General features: G+C 41.2%; 2 protein-coding genes across 3 annotated transcripts in view; one reads left to right on the plus strand and one right to left on the minus strand.

Annotated features, from left to right (window-relative positions):
* nudt6 (nudix (nucleoside diphosphate linked moiety X)-type motif 6) lies at positions 1-13582 on the plus strand. Of its 2 annotated transcripts, none has more exons than XM_064973947.1 (5): positions 1-554; positions 945-1157; positions 10157-10212; positions 12645-12699; positions 13194-13582. In XM_064973947.1, exons 1-5 carry the CDS (start codon positions 239-241, stop codon positions 13580-13582), a joined length of 1029 nt encoding a protein of 342 aa, XP_064830019.1. In that variant the 5' UTR covers positions 1-238. The 2 variants fall into 2 exon arrangements, with proteins under 2 accessions (XP_064830019.1, XP_064830020.1); XM_064973948.1 differs by having other exon boundaries at positions 945-1148.
* fgf2 (fibroblast growth factor 2) overlaps positions 12172-21370 on the minus strand; it is an 18710-nt gene continuing 9511 nt past the window's right edge. The window contains exon 3 of the mRNA XM_064973950.1: positions 12172-14887. Coding sequence (XP_064830022.1) covers positions 14702-14887 — 186 coding nt within the window. The 3' untranslated portion in view covers positions 12172-14701. The remainder of the gene's footprint in view (positions 14888-21370) is intronic.

Consider the following 21370-nt stretch of genomic DNA (forward strand, 5'->3'; position numbering starts at 1 on the left):
CTTTGCCACTCTGTTTACAATTTTGCGCAAAAACGGACGATGTATTGAAATATATATTTAGAAAATTATATATAGCTATATTATTATATAGCTTTGTATGGTATGCTTTTAGTTGTTAGCAACTTACAATAACACAGCATGTAGCAAATATGTCCAAATAAAATCGAAGTACAAGTGTATTACGGTGTTTATGCAACTTCAGAGTGTTGACTTTTATGTAACCGGCGAGTAAATTCATATGTCACGGACGCGTTTTCATCTAAATATATTTAAAGGTTTTGGTAACATGGCAACGCTTACTCGCAAACTATTACCTCTTGTAAGAAACGCGCTTTCAAATCAAACGCGCCTCGCATACGCACATACAGGGTCAATGAGGGCTGTTCGAGCATTCACATGCTCGGCAAGCCTGTTACAACTACAGAATGAGCATGGGACAAATGTCCATGTTTTGACTGGGAAAGTGGACAGATTCGGCGGAGTGACAGTGAACCTCGGTGACAGTGATTTCCCGTCGGATATCAGCGAAGAAGTATTTAGTAGTCTACTGCGAGGTTAGTATAGATAGATAGATGGACACGACTGTATGATGTTGCATGCAGGCACCTTCTTGACTTGGACAGAAAAGAAGCAGACATGCAAGAACCTTGAAAATGCATGAAGCAATGCATATTGCCTTATATCCCAGCTAGTTTGAGGGCCAAAGAGGGCAGACAGATATCCTGGTTAATAAGTGATGATGCACAGTACCAGCAGTAGGGAAACAATCAATGACTCAATGGCACTTGTTAAAAACGAATACAAATAATTCTGAATATATATTAGATTCAGATTCATTCTAATTAATATTAGACTTTGATAAATCTACACGGACATTGAATGATGAATCTAGACAGACATGCTCATTGACACCCTCTGACTGTGATGTTTTGTTTGCTTTTCAGACTCTTTGGCTCAGTGGAGGACAGAGGGCCGGGTGGCTGTCTGGCTTCATGTGCCCATCTCTTTGAGCCGCTGTGCCGCAGCAGCTTCTGCTCATGGCTTCACCTACCATCATGCCAAACAGGACCAAGCCATTCTGGCTCTGTGGCTGGGAGATGGGCAGAGCAGGCTGCCTGGGTTTGCTACTCATCAGATTGGAGTGGCAGGTACCCCAGGTCTACTGCCCTGATCTATATCACAGATTCATACTGCTCAGGATCAGGTGTTAGGTTCAGACCTCTGGGTCAAGTCTGCTTCAGGTTTCTTGAAGCCTTCTGCACACACACTCATGCCTTACTTGTGTAAAAAATACAGGTAAGGCAAACCATCAGTTATTTCCACTTGTCACTGGATGAACTACAAATCTAGTTTGTGTTTGACTTGCAAACAATGTCTGTGATAGAGAACATTTTTGATGTTAGAGTTTGTTAAATCACCACCAGTCAACCACCAGGTGGCATGCTGTTGACTTTATTCCTCCCCAAAAGTGGATGCAAGCATGTCAGAACATGTCTGTGGAAGGAGGATGGCAAAAAACCTGGTCCACATGGTCTGATGGCATGTTTCCAACAGTGACATTGAATAACCCACCATTTATTTCATCCACAAATTGAAGAGTCTTTGGACTGCTAAAGAGTATTTGTACCAACACAACACACATGGTTCCCAGTGGGATGGGGGGGGGAGTACCCAATTGTCTTACTTGAATAAAAGTAAAGATACCTTTTAATAGAAAATGACTCAAATGAAAGTCACCCAGTAAAATGCTACTTGAGTAAAAGTCTAAAAGTATTTGGTTTTAAATATACTTAAGTATCAAAAGTACATGTAATTGCTAAAATATACTTGATCAAAGTACAAGCATAAATCATTTCAAATTCCTTATATTAAGCAAACCAGACGGCACCATTTTCTTGTGGATCGACCAGGGGCACACTCCAACACTCAGATATAATTTACAAACGAAGCATGTGTTTTAGTGAGTCCGCCAGTTCAGAGGCAGTAGGGATGACCAGGGATGTTCTCTTGATTAAGTGTATGAATTTGACCATTTTCCTGTCCTGCTAAGCATTAAAAATGCAATGAATACTTTTGGGTGTCAGGGAAAATGTATGGAGTAAAAAGTACATTATTTTCTTTAGGAATGTAGTGAAGTCAGTTGTCAAAAATATAAATAGTAAAGTGCAAATAACCCCCAAAAAACAACTTTAGTACTTTCAAGTATTTTTACTTAAGTACTTTGATGTTTCCATCATTACCTCATGTAAACAGCAATTGAACTGTGAGAAAATCCACCTGTTGTGTGTTAGTGTTCTCATGATACCAGAAAATGGACTTCAATACCGAATACAGGTTTACTATCACAATACGCGATACCATCACGATACTCTATACTAAAACGATACCACGGCGAAAGAAAAGGCATATTAGCCAAAGTCACAATGGCACTTGATGCAGTGCTACGGCCCTTGTCAATCGTTGGGAATCTTTTGAGTTTAATATCCTTACATTTGAATTGTTTTGCATCAAACATTTTCTGAGACAGCCATGTATGCATTAGTAAATCAATTATACAGTCATACAATCAATTTGACTTTGGTAGAAACAATCTAACTACGTAACAGACTACTGGTAATTTACTTGAATGGTAAATCTCTTGATAAACTGGGTAAATCAAGATGTAGCCTAGGCCTATCCACAATACAGGTGAATGCATATTCAATAGGAGTGTGTGCATGCATTGAGTTATTGAGACTCATTTCATGGGGCAAACATGAATTCATGTACCTTTCTACTGGCAATTTGGCCCACTCTTCAGCACCAAACTGCTCTAAATCTTCAATGTTTGAGGGGTGCCCTCCACCATCTGCTCTGGGGCGGCAGGCAGCCTAGTGGTTTAGAGCTCTGGTACTGGGGGCCTTGAACATTTTATTTATTTATTTCACCTTTTATTTAACCAGGTAGGCTAGTTGAGAACAAGTTCTCATTTACAACTGCGACCTGGCCAAGACAAAGCAAAGCAGTTCAACACATACAACAACACAGAGTTACACATGGAATAAACAAACATGCAGTAGAAAAAGTATATATACAGTGTGTGCAAATGAGGTAAGATAAGGGAGGTAAGGGAGTAATTACAATATAGCAATTAAACACTGGAGTGATAGATGTGCAAAAGATGAATGTGCAAGTAGAGATACTAGGGCGCAAAGGAGCAAGATAAATAAATACAGTATGGGGATGAGGTAGTTGGATGGGCTATTTACAGATGGGCTATGTGCAGTGATCTGTGAGCTGCTCTGGCAGCTGGTGCTTAAAGTTAGTGAGGGAGATATGAGTCTCCAGCTTCAGTGATTTAAAAAATAAATAAAAAATGCAGTTTGTTCCAGTAATTGGCAGCAGAGAACTGGAAGGAAAGGTGGCCAAAGGAGGAATTGGCTTTGGAGGTGACCAGTGAAAAATTCCTGCTGGAGCGTGTGCTATGGGTGGGTGCTGCAATGGTGACCAGTGAGCTGAGATAAGGCAGGGCTTTACCTAGCAAAGACTTGTAGATAACCTGGAGCCAGTGGGTTTGGCGATGAGTATGACGCAAGGGCCATCCAACGAGAGCGTACAGGTCGCAGTGGTGGGTAGTATATGGGGCTTTGGTGACAAAACGGATGGCACTGTGATAGTCTGCATCCAGTTTGTTGAGTAGAGTGTTGGAGGTTATTTTGTAAATTACATCCCCGAAATCGAGGATCGGTAGGATGGTCAGTTTTACGAGGGTATGTTTGGCAGCATGAGTGAATGATGCTTTGTTGCAAAATAGGAAGCCGATTCTACATTTAATTTTGGATTAGAGATGCTTAATGTGAGTCTGGAAGGAGAGTTTACAGTCTAACCAGACACCTAGGTATTTGTAGTTGTCCACATATTCTAAGTCAGAACTGTCCAGAGTTGTGATGCTGGACAGGCGGGCAGCGACCGGTTGAAGAGCATGTATTTAGTTTTACTTGCATTTAAGAGCAGTTGGAGGCCAAGGAAGGAGAGTTGTATAGCATTGAAGCTCTTCTGGAGGTTCTTTAACATAGTGTCCAAAGAAGGGCCAGAAGTATACAGAATGGTGTTGTCTGTGTAAAGGTGGATCAGCGAATCACCAGCAGCAAGTGTGACATCATTGATGTACACAGAGAAGAGAGTCGGCCCGAGAATTGAACCCTGTGGCACCCCAAAGGAGACTGCCAGAGGTCCAGACAAAAGCCCCCCGATTTGACACACTGAACTCTATCAGAGAAGTAGTTGGTGAACCAGGCGAGGCAGTCACTTGAGAAACCAATGCTGTTGAGTCTGCCGATAAGAGTGTGGTGATTGACAGCGTCGAAAGCCTTTGCCAGGTCGATGAATACCGTTGTACGGTATTGTCTCTTATCGATGGCGGTTATGATATCATTTAGGACCTTGGGCATGGCTGAGGTGCACCCATGACCAGCTCTGAAACCAGATTGCATAGCGGAGAAGGTACGGTGGGATTCAAAATGGTCGGTAATCTGTTTGTTAACTTGGCTTTCGAAGACCTTAGAACGGCAGGGTAGAATAGATATAGGTCTGTAGCAGTTTGGGTCTAGAGTGTCTCCCCCTTTGAAGAGGGGGATGACTGCAGCAGCTTTCCAATCTTTGGGAATCTCAGGCGATACTAAAGAGAGGTTGAACAGGCTAGTAATAGGGGTTGCAACAATTTTGGCAGATAATTTTAGAGAGGGTCCAGATTGTATAGCCAGGCTGATTTGTTGGGGTCCAGGTTTTGCAGTTCTTTCAGAACATCAGCTATCTGGATTTGTGTGAAGGAGAAATGGGGAGGCTTGGGCGAGTTGCTGTGGGAGGTGCAGGGCTGTTGACCGGGGCAGAGGTAGCCAGGTGGAAAGCATGGCCAGCCGTAGAAAAATGCTTATTGAAATTCTCAATTATAGGGAGGAGGTGCTCTTGTTCTCCATGGACTTTACAGTGTCCCAGAACTGTTTTAAGTTTGTGCTACAGGATGCAAATTTCTGTTTGAAAAAGCTAGCCTTAGTTTTCCTAACTGCCTGTGTATAAGTGGAAAGGCATCATGATATCAGCAGATTTTCTGGTGTTTTGGAGTCCAATGTTCAACCCAGTGTCCAAAAACGGTTTCATTTGAAGGCTGTGGGTCATCCAGCAGGACAACGACCTCAAACCCACATCAAAAACCACTCAGGAAAGATTCAACAATAAATACTGGACTGTTCTGGAGTGACCACATCTGAATCACATCAATAACCTATGGTGAGAGCTGAGAACAGCAGTTGGAGGACACCTGACAAACATTGAAGAATTAAAGCAGTTTGCTGATGAAAAGTGGGACAAACTTCCAGTAGAAAGGTGCAGCAAGCTCATTGATGGCTACATGAAGCATTAGTCTGCAGCTATCTTGGCCAAAAGCTGTGTAACCAAGTGCTTGCTCTGGGGGTATCTATAATTTTGTCCATGCCATTTGTCTTTATTTTCTCAATTCAAATTGTGAACTTAAGTTTACCAAAATAAAATTGGTTCTTCAGTGTTGAAAAATCCAATAACACAGCAGTGACCAAAAGCTTTTTTTTCTCTTTTTTTTTGAGAAGAAATGGGGGAATTATTCAATAAAGGTACACGGATGCCCATATAATTGGTCGGAACTGTATGTCAGACCACTTGTTCATCGTAGGCGTAGCACACGCACCCCGCGTGTGCAGTGACTCCACACCAACCTACCCTTTCGGAAGAACAGTCTCACCCATAGAGTATATCAATATCCAAGCTGTCAACTGCAGCAGCCAATAATTTTACATGACCCACAATTCCCCTCTGTTGATTACTTGGTCTGCTGCCTCATTCCCGAGTTAACGAACGGGCCCAGGAAACTTTTCCTCTCCACAGGCTAACCTAATGATGGCTTTTCAGTCTGGTACCCGGGAAATCTCCTGTGATGTGGTTGGCTGGGGATGACATCAATTTCCACACGGAATGCCAAGTTGAGGATTATAGACAACCCATCCCTCGCCACACATCTGGGAAATTCATTCAAGGACTGGATGGTGTCCTGGTGAGACGCCAGACGGAAAAATAAGGGCCCATTCCCCCCCCCCCGGAGCTGTCAACAGAAGCAAATAGTTGGCCGTCTTAGTCACAACCTGTTGGGGAAAAAAGTGATTTATTTGTCAAAAAAAGACTGCTCCCACTAGGCCGAATGGGATGGCAAACATTCCACAACTATTGCTTAGTCACCCTTTCAGTTTCACTATAGACTGTACTTGTTAATTCCTTGTAAAAGGCCCCATTAAGCACTGTGAAGTTCGTAGGAGAACATCAAATTTGGTGTCAAATTGAAAGCTAATATTTTTGAGAAAGTGAGGCACACATACAAGCAAAGGCTTTGATTGCTGGTCAAAGAGATGGAAAGGGGTTCTTAGACAACATCTAGCAGCAACAGTCTTCAAACGTGTTAGAAATACAGCAAAGTAAAGACCCCTGCCATCTAATATCAACATTTTATATTTTTTTTTGGCAGAAATTATTTGCCTTCTGTACATTTAAGAATTATTGCCTATTGTCATTCTCTTACCAAAAACCCACATACAGTGCCTTGCAATAGCATTCAGACCCCTTGGATTTCTTAAAATGTTGTGTTACAAAGTGGGATTAAAATGGATTTAATTGTAATTTTGGCAACAATCTAAACAAAATACTCAATGTCAAAGTGGGATACATGTTTAAGATATATATATTTTAAAGATAAATTAAAAAATGAATAACTAAAATATAGTCCTTGCATAAGTATTCAGACCCTTTGTTTAGGCAAGCCTAAATTAGTTCAGGAGTAGAATGTGGCTTAACAAATCACATAAGTTACATGGACTCTGTGTGAAATAATAGGGGTTGGCATGATTTTGGAATGACACCCTTCTTCTGTCCCCTTTCCATCTGTAAGGTCCTTCGGTCAAGTATTGAATTTCAAGCACAGATTCAAAGACCAGGGAGCTTTTCTAAAGCCTCATAAAGAAGGGTAACATGTTAGATGGGTAACCAATAACAAATCAGACATTGAACATCTCTTCAAGCATGTTCAAGTTAATAATTATGCTGTGGATAATGTATTAAACCACCCAGACACATCAAATACACCGTTGTCCTTCTGAACTGAGCTGCAGGACAGGAATGAAAGTCTCCAGGGATACGGCGCAGGTCTATGCACAAGTGTTCAAAAATGCAATTAGCAGGAAACACCGTTCTAAAATGCACACTGCACATGCGAGCAGATTCATGGACAGAGATGGAAATATCAGTTAGAAATGTAGAAAGGGGGAGATCTATGCAACAACTATCATGGGTTGCTAATATAACTAAGATAGTGCCTTTGGCTGCTAGACAATTAATTAAAGTTTAAAACCAATAGAACAGGAGAGTGCATATGAGGAAGTCTTTATAAAATAATTGGCAACAGAGTTACCAAAAAATCTGTGACAATATGACTGCAACTGAATTGGCTACAATGGGAAATCATAGTAGTTTGGTCCCCTGTTGTGACTGTCCTCCCTTCCATACTGGCATACTGTTATGTTCAGCTCATAACGGTTTTCTTTCTGTCGTCTGGTGGTCAAAGCAAGAGTGTGAAAACAGTCTGAAAACCCCTCCCTCTCTCTCTGCCTCTCTCTCCAGTTTATGTCACCTCTCCTGACTCTTACTGACACCTACCCATGAGTCCCCTCTTTCCATTTACTGTAACCAGTCCCCTCAGACCATTGCAAATTGGTCAGTCTAAATCTGAACCAATCTTAGATGTCTATTTCATAACTTAGGACAGCACAGTACAATACAGAAAATATAGGGTCAGTACAGTATAACTTACTGTAGTGTACTGTATTGAACTCTACTGTGAACTCTACTCTACTTCAGCTGCACCATCGAGAGCATCCTGACTGGTTGCATCACTGCCTGGTATGGCAACTGCTCGGCCTCCGACCACAAGGCACTACAGAGGGTAGTGAGAATGGCCCAGTACATCACTGGGGCCAAACTACCTGCCATCGAGGACCTCCATATTTGCATAACCCCCCCCCCCCCCCCCACACACACACACACACACACTTTTACACTGCTGCTACTCTCTGTTCTTAAGACACTAACAGCTTACGCAATTAAGGTCACAGTTATGAAAACTTAGGACACTAAAGAGGTCTTTCTACTGACTGAAAAACACCAATGTCTGTACTGTGAGACGCCTAAGACAGCGCTACAGGGAGACTGGACGGACAGCTGATCATCCTTGCAGTGGCAGACCACATATAACAACACCTGCACAGGATCAGTACATCCGAACATGACACCTGCGGGACAGGTACAGGATGGCAACAACAACTGCCCAAGTTACACCAGGAACGCACAATCCCTCCATCAGTGCTCAGACTGTCCGCAATAGGCTGAGAGAGGCTGGACTGAGGCCTTGTAGGCCTGTTGTAATGCAGGTCCTCACCAGACATCACCGGCAACAATGTCGCCTATGGGCACAAACCCACCGTCGCTGGCCCAGACAGGACTGGCAAAAAGTGCTCCTCACTGACGATTCACAGTTTTGTCTCACCAGGGACGATGGTCGGATTTGTGTTTATTGTGGCAGTAATGAGCGTTACACCGAGGCCTGTACTCTGGAGCGAGATCGATTTGGAGGTGGAGGATCCGTCATGGTCTGGGGCGGTGTGTCACAGCATCATCGGGCTGAGCTTGTTATCATTGCAGGCAATCTCAATGCTGTGCGTTACAGGGAAGACATCCTCCTCCCTCATGTGGTAGCCTTCCTGCAGGCTCATCCTGACATGACCCTCCAGCATGATAATGCCACCAGCCATACTGCTCGTTCTGTGCAAGATTTCATGCAAGACAGGAATGTCAGTGTTCTGCCATGGCCAGCGAAGAGCCCGGATCTCAATCCCATTGAGCACATCTGGGACCTGTTGGATCGGAGAGTGGGGGCTCGGGCCATTCCCCCTAGAAATGTCTGGGAACTTGCAGGTACCTTGGTGGAAGAGTGGGGTAACATCTCACAGCAAGAACTGGCAAATCTGGTGCAGTCCATGAGGAGGAGATGCACTGCTGTACTTAATGCAGCTGGTGGCCACACCAGATACTAACTGTAACTTTTGATTTTGATCCCCTCTTTGTTCAGGGACACATTATTCCATTTATGTTAGTCACATGTCTGTGGAACTGGTTCATTTTATGTCTCAGGTGTTGAATCTTGTTATGTTCATACAAATATTTACACATGTTAAGTTTGTTGAAAATGAACGCAGTTGACAGGTTATTTAGGATAAATCACCATGAAGAGAATGACATTTATAATTATGCATTTCTGTATAGTACACATCAGAGACCCATGATGTCATTCTCTTGCATTCTGTTACTGGGTGTTAATTCACTTCACTTACTGTAATTCATTAACCAAAATATATATTTTTTTAAACTCAAGGTGTCATGTCATAGCTGATACCCCATTCTTTCTGCAGACATCTTTGAATCTTAATTCAGAGTAGATGTTTGGAAAACTTTGTCACACAAACTGTATCTCGCCTTTTATTTAATCAGGAAAATCTATTTTTACAAGAGACCTTTTAGTCTGTAATCGCAAGCCATGGTGGTTTATGATGGTCCAGAATTATCGGTGTGCTACCTCACTATAGGGGAATGGATTGTCCTCCTTGACAAATTAGAGCGAGAGTTGGTACAGCATAACACATTCACAGCAAGCGCAATCATTTCATGATCATTGAAGGTTTTTTGTTGTCTAAATTGCTAAAAATGTAGCCTCATAGAATACAGTCAACATTTCTCTCAAGTCTCCGATTGTTTTTTGAGTTGTGGTGGTGGCCTCTCTGGCAGCATGGCTAAAGCCCGGCCCCAGGCCACTCACTGCTCACTCCACATGGGTCAGTTTAATGAAACCTTTCATGTTCTCTCAAACCCAATAATTACCGCCCAACTCAATGCCAACTGGTTTCTAGTCAGTTTTTTTGGAAGCTGTCTTCAAAGTTCTTTGGCTTACATACCAGCAATGATTAAATAATTAGCTTAATAACACTTTCATTATCATGCTGTTATGTCTGTATTTTCTTGGCTAGTAACTTATTTGATTTTGTCTATAAAGGTGCAGTCGTTGATGAGTCAAATGGAAAGGTTCTCGTCGTTCAAGACAAAAACAAGGTATTGTACTGCTTCTCTGTATTTTATCAAAGGGGGACTGAACTTCCCGATTGGCCTCGTTTTTACTTAGCTTTCTCTGATGAAATGCAGCGGCCGTGGCTGAAGCCAAACGAGTTGTCTTGGGTGTGTGGTTTAATGTGGGTGTCTCTTGTGTGTATGTTCACATATGCACAAACGCTTGCCACATTCTCTCAGCCAAAACAGTACACTGTTAGTCACTCACCCTTCTAGATAACTTGAAACAGTCTAACCAGGTCTTTTGTTGGTTTGACTTTGGATAGCCTATCTCTGGGGCTAGTTAGGGACCATCAATAAATTACACTTTGTAAATGGGACAATATTTTCATGTTGCACACCTTTTACTTGTCTCATTATGTGCTTTCAGTATTTGTATGTGAATTTCTACAATTTATAGTGCGTTTGATGTTTTTATGTCATTGAAATTTAGAGCTATTGACATTTGAAAATATTTTCCCATGTACATTGTGTAATTTACTTGATGGTCCCTAACTAGCCCCCATAGGGATATTGAATGTCAAACCAAATTGACCGTGGACATTATGATTGCGTCGTGTGCAGCTGCGCTCCAAATTGATTATTACTTTGGGCAGGTTTAAATAATCCCAACCCAAGGAAAACTGTTACGGTATCCCATTTTTCTCGAATTATCTCGCGAAGACTGACGAGACTGACTTTATGACCAAAAATATCCTATTTACACTTTGTTGTAAATTTGGACTCTAGATGAAATGTTTCATAATCCGTTTTCTACCAGAAATTATTTATTACCTTCAGTTGCTTTTAAAATGTCCATATAAGGCAACAACAAAAAAGTTTTAGTTCACCATTGCGGAAGAAAAATCGACTTGCATTCTTCTAGGGAAGCAAAGCTAAACCATTGTAAGATATATTATGGAAAAATAAAACTTTTCAGTCACAGTCCAACTTCTGGAGCTCAATGTGCTTCATCTAACTCTCATAATCCCCAATCGACACAGGGGTGAATGGCAGTAGTTGTTTCCTTCCTTCCCACTGCTATGAATGGCTCTCGTTATGTCTTTATTTAGGCAGTTTTCCTGGCGTCTGCTGCCCCTCTCAGACTTTACCTTGACTTCTGCTGCGGCACCATCTCACATAGCATAGCTCCTCACAACATTATGCAACCTCAACATTCTTAACCCATGCCGAGTACGCCACACAACATTTCCTACATTACAATAAAGTGTGGTCGCAAAGAATTCCCCTGTATTTCTAAAGCAATTTGCAGTGTGGAAGTATCAAAACATCACTCAATGGCAACTCGTTGGTTGAATATTTATCTGTGTTCCCAATCACTACAATATATAAAGAGTGGTGCTTATGGCACATTGTCTTGCGTGTTTAGTTTTTTTTTAGGAAACAGCAGCGAGCAGTCAGTGTTTGGGAAGTGAGAGGAGTGTTTTTTATCTCCTGTCTCCTCGTCATTTACTGGAAGAGGGCCTCTTGCACTCTGTCTGGCCTTTGGCCATCAGCAAAGTTTGGCAGGCTAAGCCCATCCAGAGCCGCTCTGGGGTTGTTTCCTGAAAGTGAACCCCTCTGGTTCATTATCACCGACGCCTGTGCCAAGACAGCAAATGAAAGGGATGCTGGGTAATTGCTTTGTAGCTAGGTGATTTGTGACTGAAACAAGATACAATTTGTCGTGTTGAAATCTGATGAAGTAATGTGTAATGGGTTGATGTATGTTTTTAGAACAATAGGAGTCATTGACTGTTTGCGATTTAAGAATTACGAGTGCAAGTTAGTCATGGTTCTTATTTGCTATTCGTTCCATTTGTTGTTATTCTTTTTTTTAACTTATCTGCTCGTGACCACACTCTCCAGATTAATTCAATGCCTAGACTGTATCAGATTACCTTATATAGAATCACAGCCACATTGCCAGAGCACATTTAGGTAAACCACACAAAACATGGTGTATATTGTTAAATGATAAGTTTATTCTTACATTTTCCTACATTGTTGTAAAACAAGTAGCTCCAAAAATAAAACAATTGTTTTTCAATAGCAAAAGTATATTTTGAATTAAAAATTAATCAAAAACTACAATAAATGTATTCCAACAACTACATAATTTAACCAGCAGCGATCTGTCTTTAAATATATTTAAAGAGTGGTGAAAACGCAACTTAATTGCTTCATTTTTTTTTTCAAGAATAACATACAATCACATCAAAATGAATATTAAACTCATAGGGAAGATCCGAGTGCCTAACTTATAACATCAATGCATACATTTTACCAAAGTGTGGATTTAAGTTTGGATTTGGCCCTATGCACATACAATTGTAAAATACTTATTAATGCTGAAGTACACTTTCAAAAATAAAATACTTGAATGCAGCCCAAATTTGAGTCCTAATACAAAATGTATTGTTGTGATTTTATTTTAGACAGTAAATGCATGGAAGTTCCCTGGAGGGCTCTCGGATCCAGGAGAAAACGTTGGTGAGTGACGCAACCACAACTTCATAATCCTGTATTGTAACTGACTGAACACAATACATTAAGTTATACCATACACAGAGAAACTGCCATCTCAGACCTTCACGTGAGCTACACTCAAGTATATACAGTATCTAAACAATTTGACTTAAAACAACGACTTCAAATAAAACTTACTAGTTTAACTTTTTGAAGCAGCTTTGAAACATAGACCCACCCTCTGAAGCAGCGTATGTGACTAAAATACATACCAATTGATTTCCCTTTATTTTTAACCATTTAATTTGTGACTTAACGTTCCATTTTTGTACTCGCATGCGTAACATACAAAAATGTTGATACAGAAATGTCAGTTATTCTGTGAGCATTATCATACAGTCAGATAGATATACAGTACTGGAGTTTTCTTGACAACGATATTTTTTTTAAAGAACAGTACAAACATTAAATCCATGTATCCTCATCTTTTTTCCCCCCTTTCCTTCATTCTCTTCAAGGCACCACTGCGGTCCGAGAGGTCTTTGAGGAGACTGGAGTCCGCTCTGAGTTCAAGTCCCTTCTGAGCATCCGGCAGCAGCACAACCACCCGGGTGCTTTTGGGATGTCCGACATGTACATCATCTGCCGCCTCAGCCCTCTCACTCATGACATCAACTTCTGCACCCAGGAGTGCCTGCGCTGCGAGTGGCTGGAGCTAACCGAGCTAGCCAAGACAAGCGCCACAACACCCATCACTAGCCGCCTAGCCAGCCTCCTGCTTCACGGCCTAAACCAGGGCTTTGACAAGATTGATCTGGCTATGGAGGAGCTGCCGGCTGTCTACTCAGGGAGGTTCTACCAGCTGTACCACAGGGAGCTGCCGCAGGTGCTAAAACACAAGGCCTGAGGACAGGGTCCGGCCTTGCCTAGCACAACGATGCTAATTGCACTAGCACGTCAGTGCTTGTCATATTAGCGTGTGGATGGTGTTTTACCATAATACTTGGAAGTGTATATTTATGGCAGACTGGAATATGTTTTTATAAACTGTTACTAGGGAAGGAGGGTGTAGCAAATGGTACCGATGATGATCACTGTAAAAGACATTTTGCACAAATCACAAGATGTTCCTTGTCTGTAAAAAATCAAATAAAAAAATATACCATTTTAAGAAATTGGCAACTCTGTTTGGGAAGAACCTCAGGGCCACTAAGTTCTAACATCTAATTTATATTTTAAGATAGAGAGGTAAAATATGTACTAGGTCTACTGTTTGTCTTGCAATGAGTTTAGTGTAATGGTGTGCTTGATTTGGCTTTGCCAACCCAATGTTCTATTTGAAGGTTTTATCAAGTAAAGTTCTGGGCATAAAAGCTAACCTTAACTGCCGTGCAGTAAAACTTTACTTTTTAAAGCCCAGAACTACTATGTAGGATTTCACTTTTGTCTAAAATGATGTATTTCAAAATTGTTAAATGATGAAAAATAAGCAGATTATCAAAGTATGATACAATATTTGAAGCAGCCTTAGTTAAACTCACATTTATATAGCTGAATGGCGAAGGTGCATAAAGATGGAGGACTTCAGATATGACATTGTTTGAGCACTATCCAGAGTTTTTAAACTACGGTGCGTGACATGGTTCAATGCACCAATAAATCAATACAATCTACTTTTTAGTTTTTCCAAATTGCAGCCTTCTTGGAGCTAGAATTGGTATTGTGTATACTGTACTAATGCCGATATAAAAAAATAAATAGTAATGGAGAGTACAATACGGCGAACTTAGCATATTAGGTGTTTGTAAGTACACACTGAGGGACTGCAAAAAAAATATATATATATACATGGGGCCGCCAACTTTATGCACATTCACCATTGATTGAAATGCCTGCAATTGAAGAACCCAACTGCAGGGATGATGTCACTGAGGATGAGTGAGCTCTGTCTGTTTCATATCTCGTTTGTTTGTTTGCACTGCAGCCAGGCTGAGTTTTAAGATTAGTAAAACAAGGTGAGCTCAGCTCAGCGTCTGGCTGACATGGGGAGAAAGAGAATGGCCTTTTGGCCCGGTCCAGTTTTGGATCCTGACTTGTGCTGGCCAGTCCTTTTCAGCGCCACATACATGTCAGGGTACTTCCGAGAGCGGTAGGTGTTGTAGTTGTTACTCTCCAACCTCTCCATGAAGTAGCATTCATCTGTTGTCCGTCTCTGAAGAGGGAGAGAACGAAGGAAAAACATTAATTTAATATCTAGAGGTTCATTTGGTCCAGTTGTGTTATTCGTGGATACGCTTGATCCAGGTTCATATTGTATACTGAACCAATGATGAATGTCAATGAAACACTGTGTTTGTCTTATGCAATGAAACACAATGGGCCAGTTTCCCAGACCCAGATTAAGAAATCTACTTCTGGATTAAAAGCCATGTTCAATAAGGAATGTCCACCAGTGTCAAGCTTTGGGCAATTATGTTTATTCATAGTATTAAACAATAACTCATTTTATGTCATGTACATAACTTAGCCTAGGTCCTAGCTACCAGGGGGGGGGAACGTGGAAATACTAATAGTTGTAATGTTAACAAAATGTTTCATCAAAGCTCTGTCTCGGTCCTTATGACATTGAATGAAAATAAGCCATTTAATGTTGACAGCATTTCATATAGTTCCTTTTTACATGCTCTGTGGAGAAAGAGGAAAAGCTTGTAATGTTGACATTTTGATTTACTCTGTAAAACACCTCAGACCTCAATACCCCCATTGTTTCAGTGGAGACTCCAGAACAGTCAACTGCTGTTTAATGTCACACACTAATGAAGATATTACTCAGTAGTTCAACAGACATTTTGCCAAGCCAAAGAGGTGTGAATTTATTTTTTAAGTAACTTCATTTCAAGTGGACAAATCTGTATTCAGTGTTCAATAATATATTTCCTGTATAGTTTTTTTCATTACATGAGTATGAATGGGAAAACTCACACTGTTTCCACAATGTGGAAGACCTGATGACATCAATCACATGTCTCAAATCTATGTTGCCAGCTGAATTCTCTGCCCATGTCCTATCCAACAAGAGGGGGCCTGTTTTCCATTCAACCATGGTTACCTATAAAGGAGAACTGTTATGGCCTTAACCATAGGAAGCATTTCCTGGCACTTACAACAGGCATGGGAGAACCCAATAGGAAGTTCAATTCAGAGGTTAGGGAAACAGTAACTGTATTAATTTATGTTTAACTCAAATCAATCCCCATGACCTAATATTTTCTAAATATATTGTATGAATATAGTCTATCCAAAGAGTGACATATGACAGTGATATCATGGAAACTTTGCTCAGGATTAGATCTATTATTAGGGGGAAGAGATTTGAGGTGAAAAGAACAATGCTTATACAGCAGCTTGTGACCCTGTACATAAGACTGGTGAGTGTAGCTAAGGACAAATAATACAATCCCAAACACATAGCGACCTACTTCCAGCAGGCTACAACTAAACTTGAGCTTTCCCTCACCCTGCGAGCAGCTTCTGAGTGATTGACCACATCAGTGACGGTGCAGTGCCTGTAATGTGTCTACCAGTGAGTGCCCAGCGGCTAGCCTGGTTACTCATTAGGAAGTGACAGGAAACACTTCCTGGGGTTTAAATCCACTGTAGAGGAGCCCTCTGAACCACAAAACCACGTAAGTCAGTCATCACTGCTCACACTTCTCCAGTAGTCCAGAAGTACCTCCGTTCACTGCTAACACACACTTGGAAAAAAAGGGTTCCAAAAGTTTTTCTACCAAAAGCATTTTTATCTGAAGAACACTTTCTGGAGAACGAGGGTTCTTTGAAAAACAGAGTTTTACCTAGGGCCTTTTTTCATCCTAAAAAACATTTTGGGAAGACTAAATGTTATTTGATGATTCTTTAGACACCAATAAATATTATTTGGAAGGAAAGATGTTTCCCACCCCCCTTTTAAATAGTGCCTGAGTATTAGTGTTTACATTTTAACATCAGCAGTTTAGCTAATCTGATAAATTTAAAACGGTAGGTGTGAGAATGTTTGAAACTGTACCTATATTATTGTAATATTTGTGCATGTACACTACATGACCAAAAGTATGTGGTACCTGCTCGAACATCTCATTAAAAAATAATGGCCATTAATATGGAGTTGGTCCCGCCTTTTCTGCTATAACAGCCTACACTCCTCTGGGAAGGATTTCCACTCAATGTTGAAACATTGCTGCTGAGACTTGCTTCTATTCAGCCACAAGAGGATTAGTGATGTTGGGAGATTAGGCCTGGCTCACAGTTGGCGTTCCAATTCATCCCAAATGTGTTTTATGAGGTTGATGTCAGGGCTCTGTGCAGTCAAGTCAAGTTCTTCCACACCGATCCCGACAAACCATTTCTGTATGGACCTCGCTTTGTGCACGAGGGCATTGTCATGCTGAGACAGGAAAGAGCCTTCCCCAAACTGTTGTTACAAAGTTGGAAGCACAGAATCGTCTAGAATGTCATTGTGTCAATAATGTAGTGTTAAGATTTCTCTTCAATGGAACTAAAAGGGCCTAGCCTGAACCATGAAAAACAGACCCAGACCAATATTTCTCCTCCATCAAACTTTACAATTGGGACTATGCGTTCAGGCAGGTAGCGTTCTCCTGGCATTCGCAAAACCCAGATTAGTCCGTCGGACTGCCAGATGGTGAAGTGTGATTCGTCACTCCAGTGACGTGTTTCCACTGCTCCAGAGTCCAATGGTGGCGAGCTTTATACCACTCCAACATGGTGATCTTAGGCTTGTAAGCGGCTGCTCGGCCATGGAAACCCATTCCCTAAAGCTCCTGACGAACAGTTGTTGTGCTGACGTTGCTTCCAGAGGTAGTTTGGAACTCGGTAGTGAGTGTTGCAACCGAGGACGCAGTTCAGCACTCAGCGGTCCCATTCTGTGAGCTTGTGTGGCCTATCACTTCATGGCTGAACCATTGTTGCTCCTAGACATTTCCACTTCACAATAACAGCACTTACAGTTGACCAGGGCAGAAATTTGACAAACTGACTTGTTGGAAAGGTGGCATCCTATGACAGTGCTACTTTGAAAGTCACTGAGCTCTTCAGTTAGGCCATTCTACAGCCAATGTTTGTCTATGAAGATTACATGGCTGTGTGCTCCATTTTAAACACCTGTCAGCAACAGGTATGGTTAAAATAGCCAAATCCACTAATTTGAAGGGGTGTCCACATACTTTTTTATATACAGTGCATTCGGAAAGTATTCAGACCCCATTCACTTTTTCCACATTTTGTTACGTTACAGCCTTATTCTAAAATGGATTAAATAACAATTCCTCAATCTACACACAATACCCCATAATGACAAAGCAAAGTGTTTTTTTTTTGTTTTCCAAATTTATTAAAAACAGAAATACCTTATTTACGTACACTACCAGTCAAAAGTTTAAAAACACCTACTCATTCAATGGGTTTTCTTTATTTGTACTATTTTCTACATGGTAGAATAATAGTGTAGACATCAAAACTATGAAATAACATATGGAATCATGTAGTAACCAAAAAAGTAACCTACAAATCATTCAAATCATGTTAAACAAAACATATTCTTCAAATAGCCACCCATTGCTTTGATGACAGCTTTGCACACTCTTGGCATTCTCTCAACCAGCTTCATGAGGTAGTCACCTGGAATGCTTTTCAATTAACAGGTGCGCCTTCTTAAAAGTTAATTTGTGGAATTTATTTCCTTCTTAACGCATTTGAGCCTATCAGTTCTAGGGGTGGAATACAGAAAATAGCCCTATTTAGGTAAAAGACCAAGAAAATAGCCCTATTTGGTAAAAGACCAAGTCCATATTATTGCAAGAACAGCTCAAATAAGCAAAGAGAAATGACAGTCCATCATTACTTTCAGACAAATTTAAATAACTTTCAAAGTTTCTTCAAGTGCAGTTGCAAAAATCATGATGAAACTGTCTCTCATGAGGACCGGCACAGGAATAGAAAACCCAGAGTTACCTCTGCTGCAGAGGATAAGTTCATTAGAGTTACCAGCCTCAGAAATTGCAGCCCAAATAAATGCTTCAGAGTTCAAGTAACAGACATCTCAACATCAACTGTTCAGAGTTGACTGTGTGAATCCGGCCTTCATGGTCGAATTGCTGCAAAGAAGCCATGACTAAAGGATACTAATAAGAAGACGAGACTTGCTTGGTCCAAGAAATATGAGCAATGGACAACAGACCGGTGGAAATGTGTCCTTTGGTCAGGAGTCCAAATTGGATATTTTTGGTTCCAACCGCCATGTCTTTGAGATGCGATGTTGGTGAACGAATGATCTCTGCATGTGTATTTCCCACCGTAAAGCATGGAGGAGGTGGTGTTATGATATGGGGGGGGTGCTTTATTTAGAAATCAAGGCACACTTAACCAGCATGGCTACCACAGCATTCTGCTGCGATACACCATCCTATCTGGTTTGGGTTTAGTGGGACAAACACTTGTTTTTCAACAGGACAATGACCCAACACACCTTCAAGCTGTGTAAAGGTTATTTTACCAAGAAGGGGAGTGATTGAGTGCTGCATCAGATGACCTGGCCTCCACAATCCCCCGACCTCAACCAAATTGAGATGGTTTGGGATGAGTCCGAACGCAGAGTGAAGGAAAAGCAGCCAACAAGTGCTCAGCATGTAGGAACTCCTTCAAGACCGTTGGAAAAGCATTCCAGGGGAAGCTGGTTGAGAGAATGCCAAAAATGTACAAAGCAGTCATCAAAGCAGCTTTAACACTTTTTTGGTTACTACATGATTCCATGTGTGTTATTTCATAGTTTTGATATCTAGTATTCTACAATGTAGGAAATAGTCAAAAATAAAGAAAAACCCTTGAATGAGGTGTTCTAAAACTTTTGTTTTAAGTATTAAGACCCTTTACTATGAGAATCGAAATTGAGCTCCTATTCCCATTGATCATCCTTGAGATGTTCCTACAACTTGATTGGAATCCACCGGTGGTAAATTCAATTGATTGGACATGATTGGTCCATATAAGGTTGCAGACTTGACAGTGCATGTCAGAGTAAAAACCGAGCCATGATGTCGAAGGAATTGTCCGTAGAGCTCGGAGATAGGATTGTGTCGAGGCACAGATCTGGAGAAGGGTACCAAAAAAAGTCTGCAGCATTGAGCTTGCCGCCCAGCCAAACTAAGCAATCGGGGGAGAAGTGCCTTGGTCAGGGAGGTGACCAAGAACCCGATGGTCACTCTGACAGCGTTCCAGAATTCCTCTGTGGAGATGGGAGAACCTTCCAGAAGAAGGCCATCTCTGCATCACTCCACCAATCAGGCCTTTATGGTAGAGTGGCCAGACGGAAGCCACTCCTCAGTAAAAAGCACATGACAGCCCGCTTGGAGTTTACCAAAAGGACTCTCAGACCATGAGAAACTAGATTCTCTAGTCTGATGAAACCAAGATTGAACTGTTTGGCCTGAATGCCAAGTGTCACATGTCACGTCTGGAGGAAACCTGGCACCATCCCTACGATGAATCATGGTGGTGGCAGCATCATGCTGTGGGGGTGTTTTTCAGTGGCAGGGACTGGGAGACTAGTTAGGATCGAGGGGAAAATTAACGGAGCAAAGTACAGAGAGATTCTTATTAATGAACACCTGCTCCAGAGTGCTCAGGACCTTAAACTGGGGTGAAGGTTCACCTTCTAACAGGACAATGACCCTAAGCACACAGCCAAGACGATACAGGAGTATCTTTGGGACAAGTCTCTGAATGTCCTTGAATGGCCCAGCAAGAGCCCATTCTCGAACATCTCTGGATCGACCTGAAAATACCTGTGAAGCGACGCTCCCCATACAACCTCACAGAAGTTGAGAATATCTGGAGAGAAGAATGGGAGAAACTCCCCAAAAACAGGTGTGCCAAGCGTGTAGCGTCATACCCAAGAAGACTCGAGGCTGTAATCGCTGCTAAAGGTGCTTCAACAAAGTACTGAGTAAAGTGTCTGAATACATATGTAAATGTGATAATTCAAAAAAGTCATGTTTATAACTTTGCAAAAATGTCTAAAAACCTGTTTTTACTTTATCAATTTATTATTGTGTGTAGATTGATGAAGGGGGAAATGATTTAATCAATTTTAGGATAACGCTGTAACGTAACAAAATGTGGGGAAAGTCAAGGGGTCTGAATACTTTCCAAATGCATTTTACATAGCGTACTGACATAGAAATCATGGCAAAGATATCAACTGTCTTTCAAATTAATATTTGTGATTTTATTGAGTAGAAGGGAGTCTGAGTGAACCAACAGTGTATTGTACACAGCAAATTGGCCAGTCCTAGTTGACCTAGTTTTTTTCAGTGTAACATTTCTAGTGATTCAGGAGTTAAATTAACACTCGTTGACTCAGCGGTGTTAAAGAACTCCAGTCTTGGTCTTAATAAGCCGAATTAAGTGTGAGAGTAAAACACTCAAAACCATGCCCATCATCATATTTCCCAGCATGCTCTATTGCAGGTTGATTTTCAGAATTGTTTGTTTCAATTTCTGTGTTTTTGTATTGATTGGTCGATTGTTATTCTACACAAACATAAATCATTTTTGCTGGAAAAGGAGAGGGTTATAATTGGTATACACCAGAGGTGCAGAGACCGATACATAAATCTCA

The sequence above is a fragment of the Oncorhynchus masou genome, chromosome 9 (assembly GCF_036934945.1).
Source record: "Oncorhynchus masou masou isolate Uvic2021 chromosome 9, UVic_Omas_1.1, whole genome shotgun sequence".
In the NCBI taxonomy this organism is placed as follows: domain Eukaryota; kingdom Metazoa; phylum Chordata; class Actinopteri; order Salmoniformes; family Salmonidae; genus Oncorhynchus; species Oncorhynchus masou.

Excerpts from the sequence above, each read along its gene's own strand:
- nudt6 (XM_064973947.1), top strand. The coding sequence starts at position 239 with ATGTCACGGACGCGTTTTCATCTAAATATATTTAAAGGTTTTGGTAAC. Across the intron at positions 555-944 it reads ATTTAGTAGTCTACTGCGAG|ACTCTTTGGCTCAGTGGAGG; the intron begins GTTAGTATAGAT and ends TTTGCTTTTCAG. Across the intron at positions 1,158-10,156 it reads TGGAGTGGCAGGTACCCCAG|GTGCAGTCGTTGATGAGTCA; the intron begins GTCTACTGCCCT and ends TTGTCTATAAAG.